Source organism: Camelus dromedarius, chromosome 17 (assembly GCF_036321535.1).
Source record: "Camelus dromedarius isolate mCamDro1 chromosome 17, mCamDro1.pat, whole genome shotgun sequence".
NCBI classification, from domain to species: Eukaryota; Metazoa; Chordata; class Mammalia; order Artiodactyla; family Camelidae; genus Camelus; species Camelus dromedarius.
Window position 1 is genome coordinate 18,428,493 of NC_087452.1, and position 24,720 is coordinate 18,453,212.

The window sequence follows — 24,720 nt, forward strand, 5'->3', positions numbered from 1 at the left end:
CCTTTGGACTTCGTCAGCGTTCTCTGAAAGTACATCCGTGATGGATGAGTCATCCTCCTAAGATACAACACCACTTTAAACCCGTAAAGAACTTGCCTTATTTTTAAGTTGTTCCCATTCAACACAGCTCAAAGTTGATTTGCAGTCAGACTTACGCTACTCTTTTGTTATTTTTTGCTCTTGGGGTTTCCTCAAATAATATTTTAAAACTTAAGTGAGTATCATATTAGGGACGTGCTTCAAAGAGGAAAGACCAGTTTTTAAAAGAACATCTATATTCTTACGGTGGTATTTGTTTGGTGGTTGAGGCATGAGTATTGAAATCAGGCAGATCTGGGTTCACATCCTGCTCTGCCACTTCCTAGCGCTGTGACCTGAAGCAGGTTGCTTATTCTTTCTGAGACTGTTTCCTCTTAACAAGGTGTTTGGAAGATGAAATGATAAAGTGCTGTAAAAATAAGTGTTAAAAAAAGATTATACTAAAGATCCCAACCAGTGAAATAAGCTGAATAAAATAAAGGGCATAAATATTGGGGGAAAAAAAGTGTCAACACTGATTAGTAACTTGTATTACTTAATCCTTATGGGAGCCTTGTGAATAAGATACCGTTACGGTTGTTTCATAGCTGAGGAAATTGATGCCCAACACCATGCAACCAGTAAGAGCTCATTCCCGGCTTTGAACCAGGCAGACGCCAGCACCTGCCCTCTTGTTTGTATAATAAAGCTTCATCATGTGCTCAGAGCCCATGGCTGTCCCTGTCATCCGTAAATGCCCAATTCATGGTGGCTGTGGTTATTAGTGTTGTTTTATCATTATTTAGGGGGCAGCTCTCTGGCTAGAATTTCTAATCCATTTTATACCCTTTGAGGCATGTAAATTTTGTCATTTATGCTGTAAAACGCTTGAATATCTAGGATTAATTTTTCTCCTTTTTTTCCCCAATGCTTAAATCGCAGGTGCCACTGCCAAAAGAACTGGCATGAGAGGCAACAGAATAATCTCGAAGAACAAGGAAGTGATTTAATTAAATGACTCTCAGACTAGAGCCTGGAGACTATTTGAGCAGCATACTTCTGGATCTGGGTGGTGGAACTGGGAACAATGCTAACATCTGACAGGAGTATTTTGTAAAAGGCAGAGTGCTTGGCTCCTGACAAAATAGGGGCTGAAAAGGCAGGGGGAAGGAGAAAAAAATACCAATCTTCAGGCAACATTTTCTACTTCCCATCAGTTTGAGTGACTTAGGTGAACTTGAGAGTCTTCCAGTAGAAGGTAAAAAAAATTTTTTTTTCTTCATCAACATTGGCTTTACTATTACTTTCTTCTGGTAAATAACAATAAATACTATAGAAGTGTTAACTATTGTATTTCCATTGTTCTCTCCTTCCATCTACTCTGCTGTAATTGATCACACAGGATCTTAAAGGGAGCAGAACGTGTTTCACTGTGTAAATGTGAAGGGTGATTTGAACTCCAGGCCCTTCGGATGCTTTGAAATGGAAAAATTGTTCATTAACTCTTCTCTGGAGAATCAGTTGCAATTTCCAGTTTCCAGCCCTGCCGAGCTTTCTGTTTTGGCCATTCCCCTGCTGTGTCGGGAAATATATTTCTGATAGGGGTATCTGTGAAGAGCAGGACACTTAAGTCACAGGATGTGGCGAAAACAGTGTTTCCCGAAAAAGCAAGGGGGAAAACAAACCCTGCAGATACATGAAAGCATCCCTGTTTCCATACATACAGAGACAATGGGCGATAGCATGCTAGTTTTGTTAAAAAAAAAAAGAAGAAAAAACCAAAATTTATGAGTAATTATTTATTGAGAAGCTTTTGGTTTTAGCTGAGTACATGTATTTTTTAAAAGTTTAATCTGTAATGATCGTGATCTTATTCTTCTCAAAAAATCTTCTAAAGGAAACTTGCTATAGGATTAAATCTAAGTTCCTTATCCTATCATTGAAGGCCCTTCATTGCCTGGTCTCCATTTAGTAACTCAGCCTTATTTGCTGTGAATTCTCTGTACTATTTTTAATAAAACATCCTCATGCCTTTGCTCTCATTAACCCTCCTAGAGAATGCCCTGAGAGACTCCACTGAAGTCTTCCAGACAATTCCAGCCCCGGTGTCCTTTCTACCTTCCGAGTTCCCAGGGCCTTTAATTACGTGAGCTAGTCACTGGGTGCAGAGAATCTGAAATTTTGTACAGAAGTGGCATGAGCCCTAGAAGTCAGGAAATGACACTTTGTTGCCTTTTCTTTCTTCCATACCTGAGCAAATAATTGGCACCTACCTTCCTTCCTTCTCCTTTTATATAATCAAAGGTGGTACATCACAGGCAAAGCAGGCTAGGAGAGAATGGATTTAATGGGGACAAACTTAATAACGTTATTTGGAAGGACAAGCCATGGGGAAGAAGTATGGTGTTTCTATTTTTTAAAGATAATTCAGTGGGTACAAAAGTATCCAAATTTAAATAGTTAATAGTCTTCAATCAAGTAAGTAATTTTAGATAGCCAGAGACTGAGAGTTTGGTGTTCCCCTACGTGACTATTTCTATAAAACATCCTTGGATACAAAGCCAGTTTTAAAAGGGCTGCAATAAATAAAATGTCTTAAGTATCTGTCATATTCTACATTTCAGAGCCTGAATTCTGATGGGACAAAGGACTGTAAATGTGTTTAAAAGCTTATTGTATATTAGTAGTTGAAGTTCTAGAAAACCCTATGCATTTGCTTACTCAGCAAAGTACTGATAGATAAGTCAGGAATTTCAAAAAACATTAATAGTCCTCAAAGAAGACTTTAATCTTAGATGTGCAAAAAGAAAAGATGATTCAAGTTCTTATTTACCGCCTCAAAACACAGGTTTTGTCAAGTGACAAGTGAAGTCACTCACATTATGCTTTTTTCTATTCATCCACACCCAGCCTAAAAATCTTAGTTGAAAATTTTACCTTGTTTTTAAAATGAAATCATTTATAGCATTTCCATGCTAGATTTTCTATTATAATCCTTCCAGAATTGACCCTGAGCCATTAGTAATTATAATGAGTATATATTTTTAATGTGCCTTGTCACTTTCTCCAAATTTATTGCGGTTAGTCTGCAGAATTCACCACGTAGAAAATGAGTCTAAAATATGTATAAACCCTTGTCAGGTTTAAAAAAAGGATCCCATTAGAATTCAATTTTACTCTAGCTGGAAATTAATAAAGTAAGAACGTTTTATCAAACAGTATTTGAAACACAAGCTGAGTGTTTTGGGCTGTACAGAACATCCTTATTGTTTATAAGGTTGTCACTGAGTTTCTCAGACATTTAGTAGAGACCTACAGTAAATAAAGTCTCACCCCTCAAAAAAAAAACTTTGATAAATTTTATTCTTCATATGTGGGGAAGGGTACATGTTCTAGACCATGTGCGTGAAGTCATGGTGATGTCACTGTGCTAGAGATGAACGCTGCAGGTTGGCTGAGAAATGAAAATGCAAGAAAAACAAGGAGCGGTACAGGCATTGCTTCTAATTCCAGGACACAGAGTCTCTTCAGTAATAAGTACTGTTCCAACTGTCTTCATAATTCAGTGCTAGGGAAGCCTAACTATTTTCTATTCATCTATGAAATCACTCAATTGGCAAGCAAAACATTTTGTATAATCTATTCCTAAATACATGGGAAGTCAAAGGAAGAAAATAACAGAAAATATAAACTCATGCTACCTTAATTCTAATGTCTGTCTATAAAAACACATAGTTGTGCCAAGTGCTGTCTAAAATTTGTATGAACTGCAGAAGCCGGTGATCATTCCCATTTTCATTCCCATTTATAAAAGTCTTTATGCTTGGTCATCTAAAGATGCTTTTCAGATTTTAAAAGATCAGCTGTGACTGTCTTCCTTGTGCCCACTAGGGAATTAATAAAATGCACATTCATTTGCTTCTTTCTAAATGTTCCAGTTAAAAAACTAAACAGTGAAAAAAAAGGGGGGCGACATTATCTTGGACACCTTTTATCATTAGAAAAACAAAATCTGTGCAATAGAAACAGAACTCAACTTTTATTTTGGTTTTTTGTCTATTTTTTTTTAACAAGACTATCAAGAATAATACATGTCACAAAAGCTGTAACCTCCTGAAAGATACTTAGTTTGCAACAAGTTGACAAAACCCCCTCCTCAACAGCTATCTTTGTATCTGTAAACAAAATATAAACAACTGGTTTATTCAGCTTCCACTGCACATCAAACAGGAGCAAAGTGATAGAGATCATCTTTGATTTTAAAAGAATAATGATAAAAACTAAGCTATTTTATGCCCTACATGTTATAATGCTAGGGAATATTTTTGGAGGAGGATGCTGGGGCGATTAAAACAGGCTAATGCATGACGTCACCTACTTTTAAGAGTCTTTTCCTTTACTCATCTTGCCTGGATACTTTATAGTTACTTTGTTTTCCTACAAGATAACTGTATTGTTGCCATCCAGTCCGTGATACTTTGATTTTTTTTTCATTCCCCTTAAGAAATAGGTCTGATCCTTTTCCTATCAGCTTTCATACACACACTTGAAACTTCAGACATAACTGGAGGGCGGTTTCTTTTGGTTTCTGAGGGCTTCCTGCTGTAACATCAGAGATGTTGGCAGCGTGGCCCCCACCTGCATGCTGCCCTAGAGAGTCGGATGTGGTGCGTGCACCTCCTGTTTCAAAAAACACAAACGGAAAGTAGGTGTGGACAAGGGCAAACTGCAACTCGATTTCTGCTGCCTTCCCATCACCGGGTCAGCTCTAAATTTACTCCTTCACTTTACTGATGTAGTCGGTGAATTTGCTGATGTTTTCCTCCTGCTGTTCTAGGGCATCCAGGACGATGCCCATGGGCGTCCTCTTCAGACCGATTCCCTCCATTTTATTCTCCAGTTTGTTCTTGAGGTTCCGGAGTCTCAGCGACGCGTGGATAAACATCACTACAGGGAAGTCAAACAGAGTTAGCAACCGAGCAGCGGTTCTCTCCCTCCCTCCACACTTTTAGTAAAAGCTGCCTCCGTTAGCTACAGTCCAGGCTGGTCCTCTAATCGATCCAAGTCCCTGCCTGGCTCCTCAGGCTTTATACAAAGCCCTTCGTCAAGTCATGAAGTTTTCTTCCTGTGTGAGGGAAAGGGGTGGATTCTGCAGGAAGGACCATAACCTGGCAGCCACGCCCTTTCCTTCCCACATTGATAGCCTTACCTTTCGGATGCTACTTAAATGCCCTGAAATTCAAAGCGTATTAATGTGATTCCAACCTACGTAAAAATCGACTTAACATTTAAATTTTCCAGAAAAGAACCCCTGCACAGGTCAGGGATTAACTGTATTTTGTTCCCTGCAGAAGGCATGCAGGTGAAGTCCCCTTAGAAGTGCCTCCTACGGACTAGTTCTCCAGCATGTTGGATAGAAATTTCTAGATGGTCCTTGTGCAACCTGGTGTTCCGCAAAATTTGCCTGATCATTAAGAATTACTTTAGTTTGTTTATGGTAAAGAATCGGATTCCCCGGCCCCTCTCCAGGACCTGCTGAATCAGAACCTTAAATGGAAGGGCCTGAGAGTCTGCAGTTTAGATAGACACCCTGAGTGGTCTACACCAGCGATCGGCACGCTTCTGTGTACACGCAAGTCACCTGGAGAGCCTGTTAAATAAGCAAATTTCCAGTGTCCACCACCCAAAATTTAGACTGCTGAGACAGGTGGGGCTCCAGAATGTTACATTTCAGTAATCACTGTGGATGATTCTGATGTAGGTGATTCTGAACCCTCATTTGTGAGAAGCACTGATGTGCATTCTGTCTGGAGGCTCCCAGTCTAGAGTGGTCATTAAAAACATCTAACGGGCTTTCTAAAAATACAGATTCTTTGGGTCGACCCACAGAATCAAGAGATCCCCAAAGGCTGCAGCTGGGAAATTTACATTTTAAAAAATCATCCTGGACGATTCTCACATTCAACAAAGTTTGGGAATCACTGATCTTGTCTAATTTCCTTATTTTATAGATGAGTGAACTACAGCCCTTACAGGATAACTGGTCCAAATCACATGGCTGCTTTCCAGCAGGGCTAGGAATACAAACCTGGACATGACTCTCCACCTATGATACATTTCGTTACCCTGGCCTGTGTTTTTATAAGCTGTGTGTTTAAGCAGAATCATTGAACTACTACACCTCTAGCACATAAGGAGAAGAGGAGTGTTTCAAAGAGTCTGAATTAGCTGATTCAAATATTTTATGCAATAAGGTATGGGATTTATATATAAATATTCTGGGCTTAACCCAACAAAACCCTAAACAGGCTATTGATTTTATTTAATGGAATAAATGCACACGTGAAAATGCTATTAAAAGTTAAGGGGATGTTCCTGTCATGTAATACACTGTAATTTTAATCAGATTTCTGCTGTTGAGACCTGGATTTTATCTGTTCTCTGTTTCAGGCTTCACGTGTTCGGGAATCTCAGTAAGCAATGCGTGTCAAGTATAGAGAATGTCCTAGTTCTCGTCACCAGAACTGAAGTCCTTGGTCTCTATATTCTGGGCCAACTCTTCCTATAGACTTAAGGGAACTTCCGACACTAATTATGATCTTCTGAGTAAGTAGAGAGTAAACAGCTTATTTCCAGATGAAGTACATTCATGTCTGTGGCAGGACAGTATGACCAGCACTTAAGAGTTAAGAACAGACTCTGATATCAGACACACGTAGGGTCCAGTGCAGGTTTTATCACCTTCCTGCTTTATGACTTGGGGTCCTTATTTGTTTTGTTTACTGTTATGTCCCCGGGAGAGTGGCACAGAGGAGGCGCCCAAGACATATGCGTGCAATTAATGGACCATTAGGCCTTCATCTGCTGTTTCAGAAACTTCTGATAATTCAGGTCTGATTTTGCACACCTGCCAACACACCTCAGAAACAGGTTAGGTAATTCTCACTGAACGATCGATCCGATGCTTTATATGATAGAAGGAAAGGAAGACTCAGGGTCACTTACGCAGCAAAGGGAAAGTGATGCCAAACACAAAGACCATGACTCCCCCAAACATGGATATGAGGAAGTAGCTGGCCAGCATGACCACCATGACGAACGCCGTGGGGTACTGCTTCTTCATCCGGCGCAGGATGTCCTTATTGTGGGCTGCCCACACGAAGCCCGTGAACACCAGCACCACCACGATGCCTCCAAGGATCATGTTGAAGGGGCTCAGGAACCTGGGATATGAAAAAAGAGGGCGCCTAGGTCAGGAGGAGGAAAATGAGGCAGAGGGGGAGGGGTGGCAACAAAGAACTTACTAAGCCCTTTATCTGAACTGTCTCATTTAATCCTCATAATTTGATGAGGCAGACGCTATTCATTCACTTCTCAAAGACACAAACTTAAGCACTTAGAGGTTAGAAAATGGTGGAGCGAAGATGCACACCAGGGCAAGTGTGACTCCCCCAGACTCACCAGTCCGTCTTGTTAAAGTCCATCATTTTAAAAGGCTAGAGCCCCTCTTCTGGATGGGCTGTGTTTAGTTTTTATACATCCTGGGCTTTAAGACACGTTAGATTGTATTTTCTGAGCTCTAAGGGCTTATTTAAATCCTCCTAGAAGCTGCCATGAGAGATGAATGTACAGTCCCGGTCACTCAGTGAGCTCCACGGGCCAGATCCAGTCTCCAGGCACATCTGTTGTTTGACTGTACAGTAATTTAAAAAACAAGGGGGAGTGTATAGATCAAGTGGTAGAGTGCATGCACGAAGTCCTGGGTTCAATCCCCAGTACCTCCTCTACAAATGAATTAAACAAACAAACAAACCTAATTACCCCCCCAAATTAAAAAAATAAATAAAATTTTAAAAAAAAACAACCTTTTACTTGAATCCCAGTGTGTTTAAAAAAAATTCATCAAACTTGGGACTCCTTGCTTCACCTGGAAACAAGAAAATTTAACACAATTAGGCACACTCTTCTATGTCAGCCGCTGGCTGGAGTGCCTTCTCATTCAGATAGAATAATGCTCTCCCCTTAGCCTGGGCCCCCACCACCATCTTCAGCATCTCTGACACAGAGGCCCCAGTGAGCTACCGTTAATAATTATTTTTATTTTTCTAACAGCTGCTCTGCCATGCTCTCTTACATAATTTGCCCAGCCCATGGAGGCATTTGAGTTTATGACTCTTGGCATAGGGAGGCCATTAGAATTCTTTAAAAGGCCCAGAGTATCATTAGGAGATGGGTTTATCAACTGAGATTTCCAAGCACAGAACCTCCAGTTTCATTGTTACTGGAGCCAGAGGTGACACTACTGTTGATAAGGGGGCAAACACATTATGAGGAGGAAACTGAGATCAAGTGTTTCATAAGTGAGGGTGACTGGGCACTGCAGTCCTGCCCGTCCCCACCCCCAAACCCCCGTGTGTGCTAAATCCTTAAGGCGTTTGTGGTCAGCAGCTATGATGAATTACTAATGTTTTGCCCTCATAAGAGGCTAATGAGCATTTTCCTTGGGAAGGACAAAGAGGGTCAGTGTTTTTTCAGCACATTCTGAATATCAACATGATTGATTTGGAAGATGGGATAATGAAAGGTGATGCCAAGAAATTCCTTTCTCTGAAACAGAACAGGTGAAGGATTCATACTCATGCTGGGATTCACATTTAGGATAACTAAGATGCATTTAAAAAATCCTTGCAAATTTTAGCTCTGATCCTGCCTCCTGAAACAAAAGCTGTTTTAAATCGTTTCAAATAGGAGTGAAAGTATTACATATCTTAATGGGTGAAATCAGTGACATAAGTAATGTCAAACTCCTTTGAAAAAGTTAAAAATTTTCTACTAAAATGCGTGGAATTAAACAGTGGTAAAACTAATAGCACATAACCTATAATTAAACCCGACAATAATAAGTTGCTTATTTCATTCAAAACTCTTGCCAATACCTATACCCTGCAGGGCAAAACTCTCCGCTTCAGAATAGTTTAAGGAAATGAATAAAAATGCAAAGACTGTATTGTAACAGTATTCTCATGAGTGATATTGATGATTAAAAACTTGTAGAAACATCGTATATGGCCAGCAATTTACTACATGGTGGCATATACAACTATTTTCAAAAAGTCGTAGTAGGGGGTAGGGCACAGCTCAGTGGTAGAGCATGTGCTTAGCATGCATGAGGTCCTGGGTTCAATCCCCAGTACCTACACTAAACTAAATAAATAAACCTAATTACCTCCCCCAAAATACAAAACAAAACAAAAATTAAAAAGCCAAAGTATACTAAATAATTTGGGAGCACATTAACAATCTATTGATTGAGTAAAGCAACTATAATAATTCCTAAGTAGATTCATCATCTATGTTATATAACTCAGAAGTAGAAATTTTTACAATTAGCAAATGACTTTGTAATCAGAAATAAAATGAACATATACAAAATGAAATATAAAGGCAACTTCTCCCCAGCCCCACAGCCCAGGCTTGGGACAGGCCAGCTGCAACAGTCCAGTCTTTCCTTGCATCATCTCTCCAATAACATTAACTCAATTTCTTTTATTTCTTTTTATTATTTTTTTGTTGAAGTATAGTCAGTTACAATGTGTAAATTTCTGATGTACAGTATAACGTCCCAGTCATATATACATGCATATATTCATTTTCATATTCTTTTTCATTAAGGGTTATTAGAAGAGCATTTGTGCAATTTCAGTTCACACGCCACAGCCAAGCTGCTCCTCTTCCCACCCGACCCTTGGTTTCCTGCCCATTCTCCAGATCCTCTTGTGACCTGTCTACATCACCCTCCCTCACCAAGCTTTCCCAATGCCCAGCTCACCTGCTAGTCTGTCTGTCTTCCTCCTCCCTCAGTTCTTTTATTGTCTGGGTCTACTTAGTCTCTTGTTTCTTTTTTTTTTTTCCCCTTCTTTTCTTTTTTACCGTTTCATCTGGGTTACACCCTGTCTCCAGGTTTAACCCCAGAATTGGTTTGGGAAAGATAAAAATTTCCATATAGGCCTGGGGAAGGGAAGGGTTGGACAGGGCCAAAAACAAAATCCTCTTTAGCAGGTGGTGGGAGGCTGAGTGGAGAGGCTGAGAATCTCTCACAGATTAATGCATTTCATTTCTAGCGCCAAAAAGATTCTGAGAGAAATTCTGCCAAAAGACTACGGTAGTTCTGCTGGTAGTAGGATCATGAGTGGTTTATTCCCATTTGCTTATTTCTATTTTCCTATTTTTTTTCAATAGCCGTGTATTACTTGAAAATAAAAAACTGATATATAAAGATAAACAAAAGAAATTGGGGAACGTTGTGCGAAAGAAACTAACCCTTTCACATAGCGTTGATGTTGACAAAATTAACAATAACTCGAAGAAGTAACGCAGAGGGTTCAAGTTTAGGGAAACTCCTAAAGCTGCAATAGGAGATGGTTAGTTGGGCACAAAGTGTCAAAGGTCTCTGACTTAGTGCTTCCTAGAATACCTATTAAAATAATCATTCACAAGGGGGAGCGTATAATAAAATGCAAGCCAGGCTTCTTCTGTTTTCCTCAGGACAAGCTGAAGTAGACATCTAGGCTGAATGTCTATATAAAGTCCAGGACAAAGAACAATGAAAACTCCAGGCCTGACTCAAGCTAATTCCAAATTTGCTTTTCACCTGTTCCTGTTGCTCATGTTCAAGGGAAAAGAACAGAGCAAAGAGCCTGTGAGAACTGGTTTTCACTTACAACACGCCCAGCCGCAGTCTATAATTAGAAAGTAACCAAAGTTCCAAGCTGGAAAAAATATGAACAAAGTTACCCAGAGCAGAAATGATTTTCTTCCTCCCTCTGCTTAAGGGCGATTCCATTCTAAGAAAGGGTAAAATGCACACCAGTCCAATTCCCCGTCCCCTGCCTGCCCTTGGAGCAAAATAAAACACACAGACCATCCAGAGGTTAATTTCATTTTCCAGGGAGGGCAGGAGTTGGGGAACCAGTTCTTGTTTGAGATGAGTAAAGCTTTTACTCAACAGTTGGGTTCTTAGTCAGGTCAGTCGCAACGAAGCCCAAGGGCCATGAGGACAAAACTTTCACAAATATGCCACCCCCCAGCCTTCACATGGACAGCTGGCATTGGGCTTGATGGATGCCATCTCATTTTTTGTAGTCAGTGAATGAGACAAAGGGAGGCAGGATGGTAGAGGAAAGGGAGAAGGAAAGAGGAGAGAGGGAAAGAGGGGGAGAAGGAAGAGGAAGGAAAGTGAGAGAGAGATTTTCAGTCTTTGATAGAAGGAGGACCTAGCTTTACAAATCAAAAACATTAAATATGTTTTTTTCTCTTGGGAGTCAAAAAATACATACCTACATACATATGTATCCTATCTAATTAATAAGTAGAAGGATAGAGAAATATTTTAAAATTCTAGTGGCATCACTGTCAGCCGTAAAGAGGCTTGGAATTCTATCACAGAATCCTGCGGCAGAGTCTTCAAAGATGAATTGGTCCAATCCCATTACACAGACGAATAAACTGAGGCACAGAGAAGTGAAGAAACATATTCAAAGAGAGCCAGGGAGAAAAAAAATCGGTGCCAGCAGATGTAATTGTGACAGCAGTTCACAATATAACCCATTCTGTGTGGTGAACCAGTTTCAGTGATTCCCTGCCTCAACCATTTTAGAACCCTTTCTCTTCCAGTTCAGGTCAGCAACTCAGGATCATTCTGGGAAATCCCTTAGCATTTCCATTTCTCCCTAAAGGACGGTGGCTATGAGTGGGTGTGGGCATGTCCTAAAGCTGCCCACGTGACTCAGCTAGTTATAGCTATGGTTTTAGCACAAATCGCTAAAAGGAAAAAAAAATCTTGGCCAACTGCAGAATTTTAGAGCTAAGATGGATCTTGAAAATACACCTCATTCTATACAAGCAAAGGAAAGAATGGAGAAGTTAATCAATTTGTCACAAGGCCACCAATTGCAGCATTGGTGATAAAAGTTTACCAAAACAGAGATCCCCAGATCAACTCAAGTGCTCACTTGGTAACGCTGGGCACACTGTAATGCTGGGCACGCTGTAATGCCAGCAAGAACCAAAGAGGCAGTGGAACATTTCCTGAGCAGTAGAAGCAGCTTTGCACTGAGTTCCAAGTTTCTAACCCAAAAAGCTCTTTTTGCAGGTTGGTTCCTGAGGAAGCCTGATTCACCAAGAAAGGGAGGGAACGGTTTACTCATAACAGACTTCTCTAAGTTGGTGATGTTTTTCTGTGGTCCTTAAACCACCAGAGTGATCACTGCAAATATGACTCCACCCATCCATCTTCCTGCTTCTCATTACTTACACTAAGGACAGAATTCTTTACTCATTCTACAAGCCCCCCCTCCCCCAGGGTCTAGCCCTCCTCCTGCCTCTGCAGCCAGGGCCACTGCATATAGTTGTGTACTTTGTCCTGGGGACAAGGGGACTGGAAATCCAGGCCACACTTCACCTGCCAAGCCTGCAATTTGGCTTAAGCTGCATCTGCCAGGAGGAAGGGACATTTTAATCACCAGTATGTGGGATCCCTGAGGGCGACAGCATCTCTGCCTGCCAGCTTTCTCGTACCACCTCCTCCCGATTCTGCACAGCATCCCCTGGCGTTTCTCTGTGTCTCTAGAACTCAGCCTGCCCCCGGCCATCACAGACCAGTGCACAAGCCTTTCTCTCTGCCTGACTCACACCTGCCTCCTTCAAGCCTCAGTGTAATCAGCTTTTTCTCAGTCTCTCTGACCACGTCACAGCTCCATCTGCCTCTTCTTCAGAGCCATCACCGCAGTGGCAGTTTGACATTTATTGGAATGACTTTTGGATGATTGTCTCTGTTTCCTAATAGAGATTAAGCTCTATGAGGACAGGGACCGTGACATTTTCTCCGCAGCACTTGGCACGGCGCCTGGCACAGCATAGGAATTCAGTAACATTTGTTGAAAGAAAGAAAAAATGGTAAGTAAATTTCTGGCACATTTTCATGTTACTTCAAGTAAGCTCAGCAACTTTCTGTGGCCACGAAATAAGTGCCGTGAGATCGATCTTGAACAAATCACTTTATTCTCATTGTCCACTAAATATTACTGGAGAAATAGTCCCCGACTTGGCAACTTCACAGAGCTGTGATGAAAGGAATGAATGAAAAATCAAAAGTAGGGAAAACCGATGCACATATAAGAGATGATAGGATGAGATCAAAGGGCACTTGGACTTGCTGGAAGGAGGACTCTGGAAGTTTTGTCACTAGTGCTGGCCCGAGGTGGTGGGTGGGGTGGGGGGAGGGAGACTGGCTGGGACAGAGGGGGACACCTGCTCCTGCAGGCCTGTCTATATGGGCCCCTCCTGCTCTGATTCCTCAGATAACCCCAAGAGTCTTCAGTGGTGGTTTCGGTTTCCCAACATGGCTTCCTTCCTGACAAGAACTATTTCTGACTGTAAAACGTGTGCAAATCACTTCCAAGTAAACGTGATTAGTGTCTCCTGGGGCTAAAGATCAAAGGCAGTTAAGGTGGGGCAGGGGCCTGTCTCTTGTCACAGGAAGGTCAGGGTAACTTAACCTTGAGCTTTTCCTAACCAATTAAATCAGGAACGCCCACAGTATTTACTGCACACTTGCTGGGAACTGAGTATTTATCGTACTGGACTCGGTGTATTGGCTCCGTTAAACTGAACACATCCAAACGGTCCACTGTCTTGGCAGCACTTGGCATGTTAAAAAGTATCCATTGTATAAGATATATTTGATGAACCTCCATGCTTTCTTTTGTATTTATCAAGCTAATTGTTTCATTTTTAATAAACAACAGGTTGGACCAGGGTGAGAAGCCATATGTCTCACACCTCCCAGAGCCACGGAGCTCCAAATAGTCACTTTACAAGGACTGGTTAGATTACAACACATCCTTTTAAACCTTTTGATTAGGGCAAATTTCTAAAATACACAAAGGTAGAGAGGGTGGTGTACTGGACCCCCACGCAGACTCATCACTGCCTTCAACAATTAGGAGTGCTTGGTTACTCTCACAGTAACGCTTTTAGAACTCAAGTGGGAAGATACTTGTTTACAAACGATTCTTTCTGAATGCTTTGGTAGAGTTAATTAAATTGTCACATGGCAAGTTCTTACAGCGCTGTGGAGAGAGGACGGGTTTGGACAAATGCTAATAAGCCTCCCGACAAGCAGTTCCTGTCTATTTACCTCATGCTAACACCCGATGTCTGCATCCCCTTTTGTTTCCTGGAGACAAGAGGACTTCAGATGGGATACAAAGCAGTTTAGTAGAGGTAGGAACCAAAGCCCCAGTTTTCCACTTCAGATGGGCTTTCTGCCTTCCAGGTACCTCCATTTGCGAATGCTCCCTGGTAGAGAAGGCCAGGAGATCCTACCTATTTATGGGAAATGCCTGCAGAATGGAGAGGCAGCCAGCCAGTTTTGCTTAAGATCATGGGCACAAAAGGGTTCCCTGGAACAAGAAGCCAAGCTCATTACACGAGACAGGGGAGAGTGTTATAAGTAAGTATTCTGAAACTCTGAAGCTGAGTGATTCATTTGTCCAAAAGGAAAGCAAGAAATTCCCAATAGGCTGCTCCTTCCGGTATTAAGTGGAGAGGTCCTGCTCATCTTTTAGAATTGCGTTTCCTGTACAGAGCTCTCGGCCTCTAGTAAGCTGATTGAAAGCTTTTGCCCTCCAAGAAAGGGGCAAGAAGGAGTCCAAAATACGCTTATTTACTTGCACATTTACCCAGAATCACTGTAAATCCTTACATAGAGAAAGGGGGTAGAAACTACACCAGGCTGGCAGTGGCCGGAAACATTAAACAAATAAAAGCATGTGGGGAGAAGCCGAGAAGAACAAGGTTACATACATTGTGTCAGAAGATGATGTGAAAAAAAGATAATTCTTATTAGATGAAGAACTTTGAGCTTAACATGTTATTGAATGTGGATGGACCTCTTAAAGTTCCGTGCTCAGAAGCAGCACATAACCCACCAGGGAAGGGCATGCACCAGCACACCACGTGGCGCACTGCCTCAGGAGCAAATGAAAGTGCATGGGAGGGCAGGGAGGGGTGAACTCCGGAAGGACTTGGGGAGGCTGCATGGACTGGGACTCCGGCTGGTGTTCTCAGCGCATCGACAGTATCTAGCAGGTGCTCAGTAAATATTTGCCCAACTGAATAGATGACATCCAAGCTGTATTTGAGGATGGTTAAATTTAATAGCTCTCTCTACACAGTTAATCCCTCTCTCATTTTCAACACCTGAGAGTTTTGGAATTTGGAATCATAACGTACAGGGGAGCTCAGGTAAGTCAGGTTGAAAACGATGTGTACTGATACAGGTGTGTATTTCTGGGCACTTGCTGTACTTGTAAAAAAAATTATGATGCATCGTCTTGTTGCCTCTCTAGACTCTAAATGTGATGAAGGCAGGAATCACAGCTGTCTTACTGTGTCTCCCAGCCCGGCGCCTGAGAACTGGTAAGTGCTTCATACCCTTTGTGAACAAATGAAGCAGCAGAAATAAGAGTACCAGTGTGGAGTTGGTGTTGAAGCTGATTAATCTCAAAAACATTTCCACTGGGTTTCAGCATAAACAGACTGCAATTAATTCCATCTGCAGATGTTTTAATACATTCTCATCCAGAGCACCTGAGGGCTTCCTGATTCTTTTCTTCCTCTACCAACTGGAAACTTGGTTTTTCTTCCTTGTAGCATTGGTTGTTGTTGATTGGGGGGGGGGGTTCAGTAGTTTTCGGGGCGGGGAGGTAATTAGGTTTATTTATTTATTTTTGATGGAGGCATTGGGGATTAGAACCCAGTGCTTCTGAGGTCACACCAGAAAATATGAGTTGTGACGGCAGGGAGGAATTTGTGAGAGACAAGCATAAGAACACAAATGTTGTCAGTCGGGTATTCTGTTGCATTTGGTTAATTAGGAGCTTTAGAATATTTGCTATGAATTAATGGACAGAGTCTGTCACTTCATATCAATAAAACAAGCTACTGTTAGGGGCTTTGGTTCCAGTTAGCCATGGGACCTCAGGCCTTTACATTTGTGAAAACTGGGGAGTTTGATGGGATTAGTACGTCTCAGCTTCAACTTGGGGTTGTGTATCAGAATCACTTGAGAGTGAAGGAGAAAAAAAATACAAATGCCTGGACCCAGCCATGTAGACTCCCCAAAGGTAACATCTGGGCATACAGGTCAATTTATTTAAATTTTCTTAGTGTTTGTTTCCTTTGAACCAGATCCGATAAGGGCTTCTTAAATTTCAATGTGCCTGTGTCTCATCTAGGGGTTGTGTTAAAATGCAGACTCTGATCCAATAGGTCTGAGATGGAGTCGGAGATCCTGCACTTTGAACAAGCTCCCAGGGTAAAGGATGCTACAGTTCTGTGGTCCACACTTTGGACAGATTTGTCCACCTCAAATCTTTTGGCATTCTCTTAAGCACATGGAAATTCCTGCCCACAACTAGAATGTTATCACATGCTTGGGACTTAAACTGCAAGTGCAATTAGGTGTTGCCATTTCTTTTCACTTTGAAAATAGAGTCAGAAACATCTACTGCTGTATGTGATGTAAAAAGAATCTCTAGTGCGCAGATGTCTTGTATCAAGGATGGAGAGGGTAAGTGACATCCTCTTCTATCTCAGGCACTGTTCCCTTCTTGATTTAAAGGACGCAAAGTCATGTTCAGCCAGACAAACATTCCTCAGCTTGTTATTCATGCTTTTTTAAGTCATTCAGTCTCTTCTGAAGTGATGCCTGATTTCAAAAGGACACTCATGTCTTCAAGGGAAGCAAAGGTTTATAAGAAACACAAGTTGCAGTTATGACAAAATTACTAAATATAACCATCGTCTAATGCTTCTGCTTAAGAGAATACACAAATTGTGAGAATTTTAAATATGCCTGCAACCTAGGATTTAATATAATAATAATAATAGCAGCTAACATTTGAGTGTTATCATTTGCAAGGCCTTAGTATGTTTCATATTACTGAAGTCATTTAATTCCTCTTCTATAGCAGTGGGACTCCCGAGCCAGTGAACTAAGCCAATAAAAGCGAAGGCCAGAAGTCTATCAAAAAATAAAAAGACTAAGTCTGTGGAACCAGTTGAGTCTTCCAGACAGAGTGAAAAAAGAATCATAGCATATCAAATTTAATTTTAAAAAATTGCATATCAAATTAAGGATAATGATCAAAGCTGTGTAAAGTTTCAAGTCCACTCCATTCTTGTGTTTGAAAAGTCAGGAGCCAGGAGTTAATGTCAAACTGCTTTGCTCTGTCATTGCCAAGAACTCTGTTCTTGTAACTTGTTGTAAAGCAATGTGCTTTTCGTAAGGATGACGTTGAGGGATCATCGTGATCTTCTTGGCAAAAGAGCAGTGGTTCTCAACCAGGGGTGATTTTGATCCCCAGGGGATATCTGGTAATGTCTGGGGACATTTTTAACTGTCACAACTGAAGGGGAGGGCGCTACCGGCATTCCATGAGTAGGGAGCAGAGATGGTGCTCCACATCCTGCAACACACAGGACAGCCTCCTACAACAAAGAATTCCACGGCCCGAGATGCCAACAGCATCCAGTTGGAAAAACTTTGCAAAAGAGTATTTCACCAAATTTGCAAGGGTAATGTGAGGTGGCCAAGCGTTTGAATTACAAACCTTTTAAAAGTGAATTTTTATACCATAGTCATCCTAACCAATATGTGGCAAGCACTGTCAGCAACGACCCACTTAGGATCACTCACTCCAGGGGCATGTTACTGCTATGTGCTGGCATGCTGCTATGTGTACTTCAAAATAATTTATTCAGTTAAGTGGGCTAAAAGTTGCTCCTGTGATCATGTTGAAACCTTCCGTTCATTTATTGACTCTCTGCACTGACCAGCTAAGCATATGCTGTATGGTAGGCCTCAGGGATACACAGAATAAAAATAACGCTGACCACAACAAGAAAATGGGGGAAAGTCACAAACAAAACCGACTGACTCTGGCCTCAAGGAGTCTAGAGGTCAGAGTGGAGACGAGTGAACAGACAACTTAAAAGCCTGTCGGGTAAGCACCGGGCAGGATAACAAGCACAGCTGTGGGGAGTGGGGGGCAAGGGAGGATGCTCCTCAAAGAGAAGGTACCAAAGCTCAGTCTCGTAGGAGAAGCAGGAGCAGGTGAGTAGGTTGGGGACTGGTGTCTGTGTGGCTGGAGCTGCTGGGATAAAGTTGCTGTCTATGTTTCTCAGTAAGTCTATGATAATACCAACGATAAAAATAATAGTGGAAATTCCAAAATAAATTTTGTGAAGCAAAAAGTAGGAGCCGGATACTTCTAAGAAACTGGCCCATATTAACTCAGATAAGCCTCACAAAAGCCCTACCCTGCAGGTACTGGAACTAGGCTGATTTTACAGATGGGGAAGCTGCCCCACAGCGTGGTTCAAGTGACCAACCCGAGGTCACACGCCTAGTGACTGGTGGTTGGGATTCAAAATTGAATTAACCAAGTTCTGGTGCCTAAACTCTTAACCACTACCTTATACTAATGAAGAGCCAGAAGACATGGTGACTGTCCCCAGCAAGGGCTATTAACTAAGAGACTTAGAGTTAATCTAAGGGGCAGAGTAGAGCTACTCAGTGGAAGTCATAACCTGGGGAACCATGCTTTTGGGATGAAGACCAAACTTCTAACCGTGGATTACCAGCCCTGCCTGATCAGACCCTCGCACACAGATCTCTCTCTCTCCCCTAATCCCCCTTAATCTCCATCTCGGCCTAGGCTGCCCTTTTGGGTGTTCTGGAGCTAGGTGATACCCACCTGGTCCTCCCCTTCCCCGCCTGCAGTCTTCAAGGGCAGGCTCTCTCTATCCTCACCTAAGGAGGTGCATTCATAGTTGAGGCTGGAGCCGCTCCAACAATACCCTGGTGGGCCCCTCCTGTCCAGCTGCGGGCGGCAGGCCCCATTGAGGAAGACCCTTCAAACACAGTCCTTCCCCGGGAAACACCCTGGCCACATTTTCACACATACTCTGCCAAGGTTATCATGAGAAACTATCAGATGCCAGCAGAGGACCCAGACGAACAGCCTCCAGCACTGTTCCGACGACACTCCCATCTATTGACATCACCAAAGGAGGAGAGTTCTCTTTAGAATGAGAAACATTCCAGAATCATCTCAGCTCTCTGACCCTGAAGATACCTGGTTTCTTCCAGCTTTAAGATACTGTAATTCTAAACCTCATGATTCATAGGGAGGTGGCATAGTAGTTAAGAGCACAAGCCTGGATCTGTGACTTTGAGAAGCTCATTTAACCTCTCTGAGCCTCTGGTTTAATAATAATAACATCAATGATGATAATAATAATAATAATAATAATAATAATAATAATAATAATAATAATAATAATAATACAATAATCTTAATATCTCATCTCATTGGGTTGTATGAGGGAATGCAGGTAAATTCCTTAGCAAAGCATCTGGCACACAGAGCACTGAATAAATGTTAGTTTTTTATTATGACTGGATTATAAAGAAAGAAAAGAGCAATTCGTGGAAAGAACTACAGGCTGCATTTGTCAACGTACAGAAAACAGTTGAAGATCCTATGCCAGATTTTACTGGGGTACAAAGGAAATCTAACACTTGCCACACAATTTTCAAAACAACTTAACTAGTCTGAACCTTTTTTTAAGTTTTGTAAAATAAGATTAATTAAAAATGAAATGGCTACCTTTCACTTTTACCTTCAAAAATTTCACCACCAGTCAACGTCTATTTGCAGAGGGAAATGGGGAAACTGCCTGAGTTAGTGGGCTAGAACACTAATGAGGCAGCTATATTTAGTCAGGGGCTGCCCACCCCCCCTCGCCTCCACAGGGGAGAATGAATTCCATCAAGGCAGCGTGGCTGCCCGAGCTTGTGCCTGATCTGGGCACTACATCTCTTTGAAAAGCAATTTTTTTTTCTGTGTATTGAATGGATCTGTGCCAAATCTCATCCCACATCTAAGTTTTGCAGGGTACCTCAAAAAAAAAAAAAAAAAAAAGATCCCATAGCTAGATCACCAGATAAGATGCCTTTTGCTGACTTCTTTACAAAGCAAAAGCAAAAGCAAAAACAACAGATGCAATCCTATTTACCACTGATTTCATTTTAAAGAAACTTTTTATTGATCAGAGAAAAATAAGCCGTAAGCATAAAGCTAGGGGAAGGTTCAGAAGGCAGCCGCTTCGGGCCTGTCCTCCTCCAACTAATGTTAACTTGGCTGCTGTACAATTCAGAGCCCATGCCCTCCACACACCAAGCCATTCTGAGTTTGAAATCCCTTAAGCAACACATCAGGAGAATCTGTAATTGTCTACCAAATCCCACAAGCAAGAGTCGACTTCTGCGTAGGGGCAACGACCCTGAACCACACCCAGCAACTGTGAACTCTTTCTCTCCTCTATGCTGGGTATTTGGTCCTATAGTTTCTCAACAACTGTCATGTGCCCTTGGGCCAGGGTTCATGTCTGATTGATCTTGGTGTGCCCAAACTTGGCAAGGGAAGCGACTCAGTAAGCCAAAGAACAGCAAACCAACCTCAGAGACCACCCTTTCTGCCCTTTCCTACACCTTCCAAGTGTAGATTTTTCGTTTCTCCCAGGCCAGCTTGCTTTTCCCCTCTGTGTCTGCTTTCAAATAGAAATGTCGGGCACTTCTTTAAAAGCAAGTGAGTTCCTTTATAGAGTTCTGAGGGTGGCTTTTTCTTTAAAGATCTTGCAATCAGCATGATCTAGTGTATCACCACGCTGTCTCACAAAAGATAGCAAAGCATTTCTTAAAGGGTGAACTACAAGAAAAAGTGGTTGCCAGCAGAGCAGGTGTGTGTGCGTGTGTGAAATCCTATATAACACAGGACACTTTTAATTTTAAGATGAGGTGTGAAGATAAAGTCACCACGCCGGACAACTCTTGGAAGAAAAAGCTAAAAGGACACCATTTCTAGATCAGGGCGGACTTCACTCCCCCACTGGGAGATGCGCCACCAGGCTACACCCACCCTTTGTATCCCAAGCTCAGCTTTCCTGTACAATGTGGCAAATACTAGGAGGAGAAACCTATAAAGCGTGTCGCCTCTCTGATGTCCTTTTTACACTAACACCCCAGAAGACAGAGTCCTGATCCACACCCTGTCGCCCCAAGCCTTCCAGGGCGGCGTCCGCCCCAGCCAGCCCCGGGATAAGGTTACACGACTTTCCTGTTTCTTCTTATTTTTAAAAGACTGAGACAAATATCACCCTTAGCAAGAGTCTAATCCGAACACGGGGGAGGGGGGAGTCATTTTTTTCTTGCCCGACGTTGGGAACATTTCCTCGCCCCCGAGGGCTCCGACAACATGCCTCATTCCGAGGCTTAGGAAGGAAAAGGGGACCCCCAGATTGCTGCGGCCTCGCCCTGCAAACAAGTTTCCACTGGTTTGGCCGCTTGCAGTTACGAGGGCAGGCGCTGGGCGTGGAAGATGCGTTTCCGCATCCTCGGATCTTGCACCCAGAGCCCCCTCCGTGCTGACCCCCATCGGTACCCGGGGTGGCGGGGACCCCACTTACCCCACAACGGAAATCATCATGGCAGCCACCACCAGGTAGTTGGTCTGATAATAGAGCAGGTTGCTCACCACGCGATTGTTCCATTTGGAAATGTCCCTGAAGTCCGGCCGGGCAAAGCGGTCAGAGCCCGGGAAGAAGTCGTCCCAGGCGCGGAGCGGAGCGATGGTCACGTCCATGTCTCGCTTCCTAGCTTCTTGTTCTTTGCTTCTGGAATCTGGCGGCGGCGGCCGCGGCAACCGATCAGCTGAGCTGGGTGAAAGATGACAGCCGCTCTGGCTCGGTCGGCTCTGCGGTTGGCGGGCAGCGAAGCAAAGGAAGTTGGAAGCGGGCGGGCCTTTTTTCTGTTCTTTACTTCTTGATTGGTTCTAAGTGGTTGGTTACGGGATAACTGGGGCCCCACGACAGAGCCAGGGACAGTGTGTAAAACCGAGATGAAAGAAAGAAAGAAACCAGCGGAAATCCCCTGTCTGAAGCGAGGTGGCAATGCCTTCGCTGGCGGTCTGAATATAAACAGCCTCCTTTAAAATACCCCTTTTGAGTATCTAACCTAGGAATGTGTTCTGGGCCTTAGGGATAATTTTTGCAGCTCTTCAGATACCAATCTAAGTGAAATGGTGTGGAATGCAACCTAGTGTTACTGGTGGATGAGGTGGTTTTGAAAATTAAGTATTTACTAACCTTTGCACATCTGAAAGCAATTCGCATGTGTTTCACCATGAGTCACTAGGAGTGAAATCAGTTTGGCAAAATAGGAAAGAAGGACATTTAGAATGGAAGGGCTGCTTTGTTCTTTCATTTCTTTTCTTTGTTCTCTATCACTATTTTCTGGGGGCAAATTTATCTAACTACTGTGCCATTCTGATTAAGTGGGCACTCTGGTCAGTTCAGTCCTGAGCTGGGCACGTTGTTTACATTTGAAAGCAACCAAGAATCTACTGATTGTTCTGCACTCAGTATTTTCTGGGCAGAAACATGGATTCCACTCCAAAAAAAAGCTTTCTTAGTTTTATCCTAGTATCTGCAGTCAACTCTAAGGGAGCACAGTATTTTAATAGATGATGTGAAAGCTTTGCATCCCAGCCCAAGGAACTGCCAAGAGATGTATTAGTTGTAAATTTTCTTCTAGGGGTTCCAAAGAGTCATCCTATATTCTGTTAAGGGGTTGGTTTATAGGGTAAAGCTCCTTTTATCAAAATGCATGAGAATAAAGTATTTTGGTTAATAGTGTGGTTAACTGTGTGGTATGCAGAATTCTAAGGTGTTTGTATCTAAGATAACAAAGCCTCTAAACCTGCAAGCAGTGACGTTTTTAAAAAACTAAATTCACTCCCCTTGGACCACCAATTTTCAAAATATCGAACAGCAATTAAATATACCTAATGCAAAGTCTAGAAGATATGATTTGATTTCCCTTGATGATCCAGAAGGCAGGTAAGGAAATTTCAATGACTCTAGGCAATTATTCCTGCCACTGGTGTTTAGGAAAGTGTGGTGATTGAATCGAATCAGCGCTAAGATATAGCCTAGGTGATTTTTTTTTTGAATGAAGTTTGAAATGTGAAAATGTTCCTGAGCGCTCACATTTTCTTTCTTTTTTATTGAAGTTTAGTCAGTTTACAATGTTGTGTCAATTTCTGGTGTCAGCATAATGTTTCAGCCATACATATACATACTATATCCATTTTCATATTCTTTTGCATTATAGGTTACTACAAGAAATTAAATGTAGTTCCCTATGCTATACAGTAGAAACTTGTTGTTTGTCCATTTTATATATAGTAGTTAGTATCTGCAAATCTCAAACTCCCAATTTATCCCTTCCCACTCTGATCTGTGTGGTCTTAATAGTGCTTAAACCTGAGTTTTCTCTGGTATTATAATAAACACTGACTGACCTTCCTCTATCTTGTTGCAGTTTTATTGCTGTGGTTGTATCTGGGTAGACTTGATAGCAAAAAAAAAAAAAGGTTGAAAAATTTCAATATGACGCCAACAGGTATTTTGAGTCCTTTCCAGGTGAAAAAGGTGAAAAGAATGCAGCCCTACTGTGCCTTCAAGGACCTTGCAATGCAATGGAAACACTAACATAAATACAAGACAGCAAGAGGAGTACTAGGCAGAGATGTTGCCAGGCCTTGGTGCTCAGTTACAGGAAGTCAGAGGGTGTGGAAGAATCCCCTGGGGCTTAAGGATTTCAGGAAGCAGCATTGTGGACAGGCTGAGTAAATGATCTTGGTCAAGATCAGTGTAGCCCCAGGAGGACCCCACACCTGTTGGAGAGACCAGAGAACATTAGGACTTCTTTCCTTCCAGTTGCTCAGGACTGCATGACCATAAGCTGTCGTGTGTGTTAGTAATCATATGATTGCTCATTGATCGCAGGCAGTTGTTATCCAGTTCAGTGTTTTAAAATTTATTTGCTTAAACTGCCAAAGAGGTTTAAAAATAGACGTGAAAAAACTGAATATAGCTGTATACAGCATGATCCCTTTCTTCCTGTCTCCTAAAATATTAACCATGCTTTGCTCTCTGGGACTAAGGAAGAGGTTTTTTGTTTTTTTTTTTTTCCCATGACACGTTTTTACCTTTGTTATAAAATCATGTTAAATAAAAATGAACACATATGCAATCCTTTATCTCAGTCTCTGTTTGAAATGCTTTTAGGAACAGCTCTTGGTCACTGTTCACTCTGCGGGATCAGGTTCAACGTGGAGGCCTTCCTGGGACTCTTCTGTCCAAATCTGTGCTTCAGGATAGGGCCACCCAGCATATTTATCTGTCTGTACAAAAAATCACAGCGGAGAGTCTAAGATTCTGTAATATATTCCACTTGAAATGAAATAAATCTGTTGTGGGTTTTGCTTGCATGTCTCTGTTACTTTCATTACTCGGAAGGACAGGTGGCCATTTCTTATCTGTCAGTCTGAGCCAGTGGGAGTGCCTGGTATCATCTATCGAAAATAGTACTACAGTGAGTCAGAGTGTTAGTCCCAAGGCACGCAGAGGCAGGGCCAGATGCCTTTGCAGACCTCTTCTGGGGCCAGCAGCTTCCTGTTTCTGGGCCTCAGCTTCCTCCTCGTGAAACGGGTGGGTTTGGACTATGTGATC

At 42.2% G+C, this 24,720-nt stretch overlaps 2 protein-coding genes and 1 long non-coding RNA gene across 5 annotated transcripts in view; 2 read left to right on the plus strand and 1 right to left on the minus strand.

The window, feature by feature from the left end:
- LMOD3 (leiomodin 3) overlaps nt 1-7,024 on the plus strand; it is a 42,943-nt gene extending 35,919 nt beyond the window's left edge. For 2 of the 3 annotated variants that reach the window (XM_031470715.2, XM_010987389.3), the window contains one exon: nt 961-4,694. In XM_031470715.2, coding sequence (XP_031326575.2) covers nt 961-987 — 27 coding nt within the window. In that variant the 3' untranslated portion in view covers nt 988-4,694. Of the gene's footprint in view, nt 1-960; nt 4,695-6,029; nt 6,273-6,468 lie in introns of those variants that run through there. The other variant, XR_010384803.1, reaches the window with a different exon arrangement.
- Nucleotides 4,034-21,907, minus strand: ARL6IP5 (ADP ribosylation factor like GTPase 6 interacting protein 5). The gene is made up of 3 exons (XM_010987388.3): nt 21,613-21,907; nt 7,024-7,241; nt 4,034-4,965 (listed from the first exon to the last, which is right to left on the minus strand). The coding sequence occupies exons 1-3, from the start codon at nt 21,786-21,788 to the stop codon at nt 4,793-4,795; spliced, it is 567 nt and encodes a 188-aa protein (XP_010985690.1). The 5' UTR covers nt 21,789-21,907; the 3' UTR covers nt 4,034-4,792.
- On the plus strand, nt 12,891-24,436 carry LOC135323340 (uncharacterized). The gene is made up of 4 exons (XR_010384805.1): nt 12,891-12,972; nt 14,354-14,530; nt 15,429-15,498; nt 24,277-24,436. It is a non-coding gene; the product is annotated as an uncharacterized LOC135323340 (long non-coding RNA).
- Nucleotides 24,437-24,720: the final 284 nt, after the last annotated feature.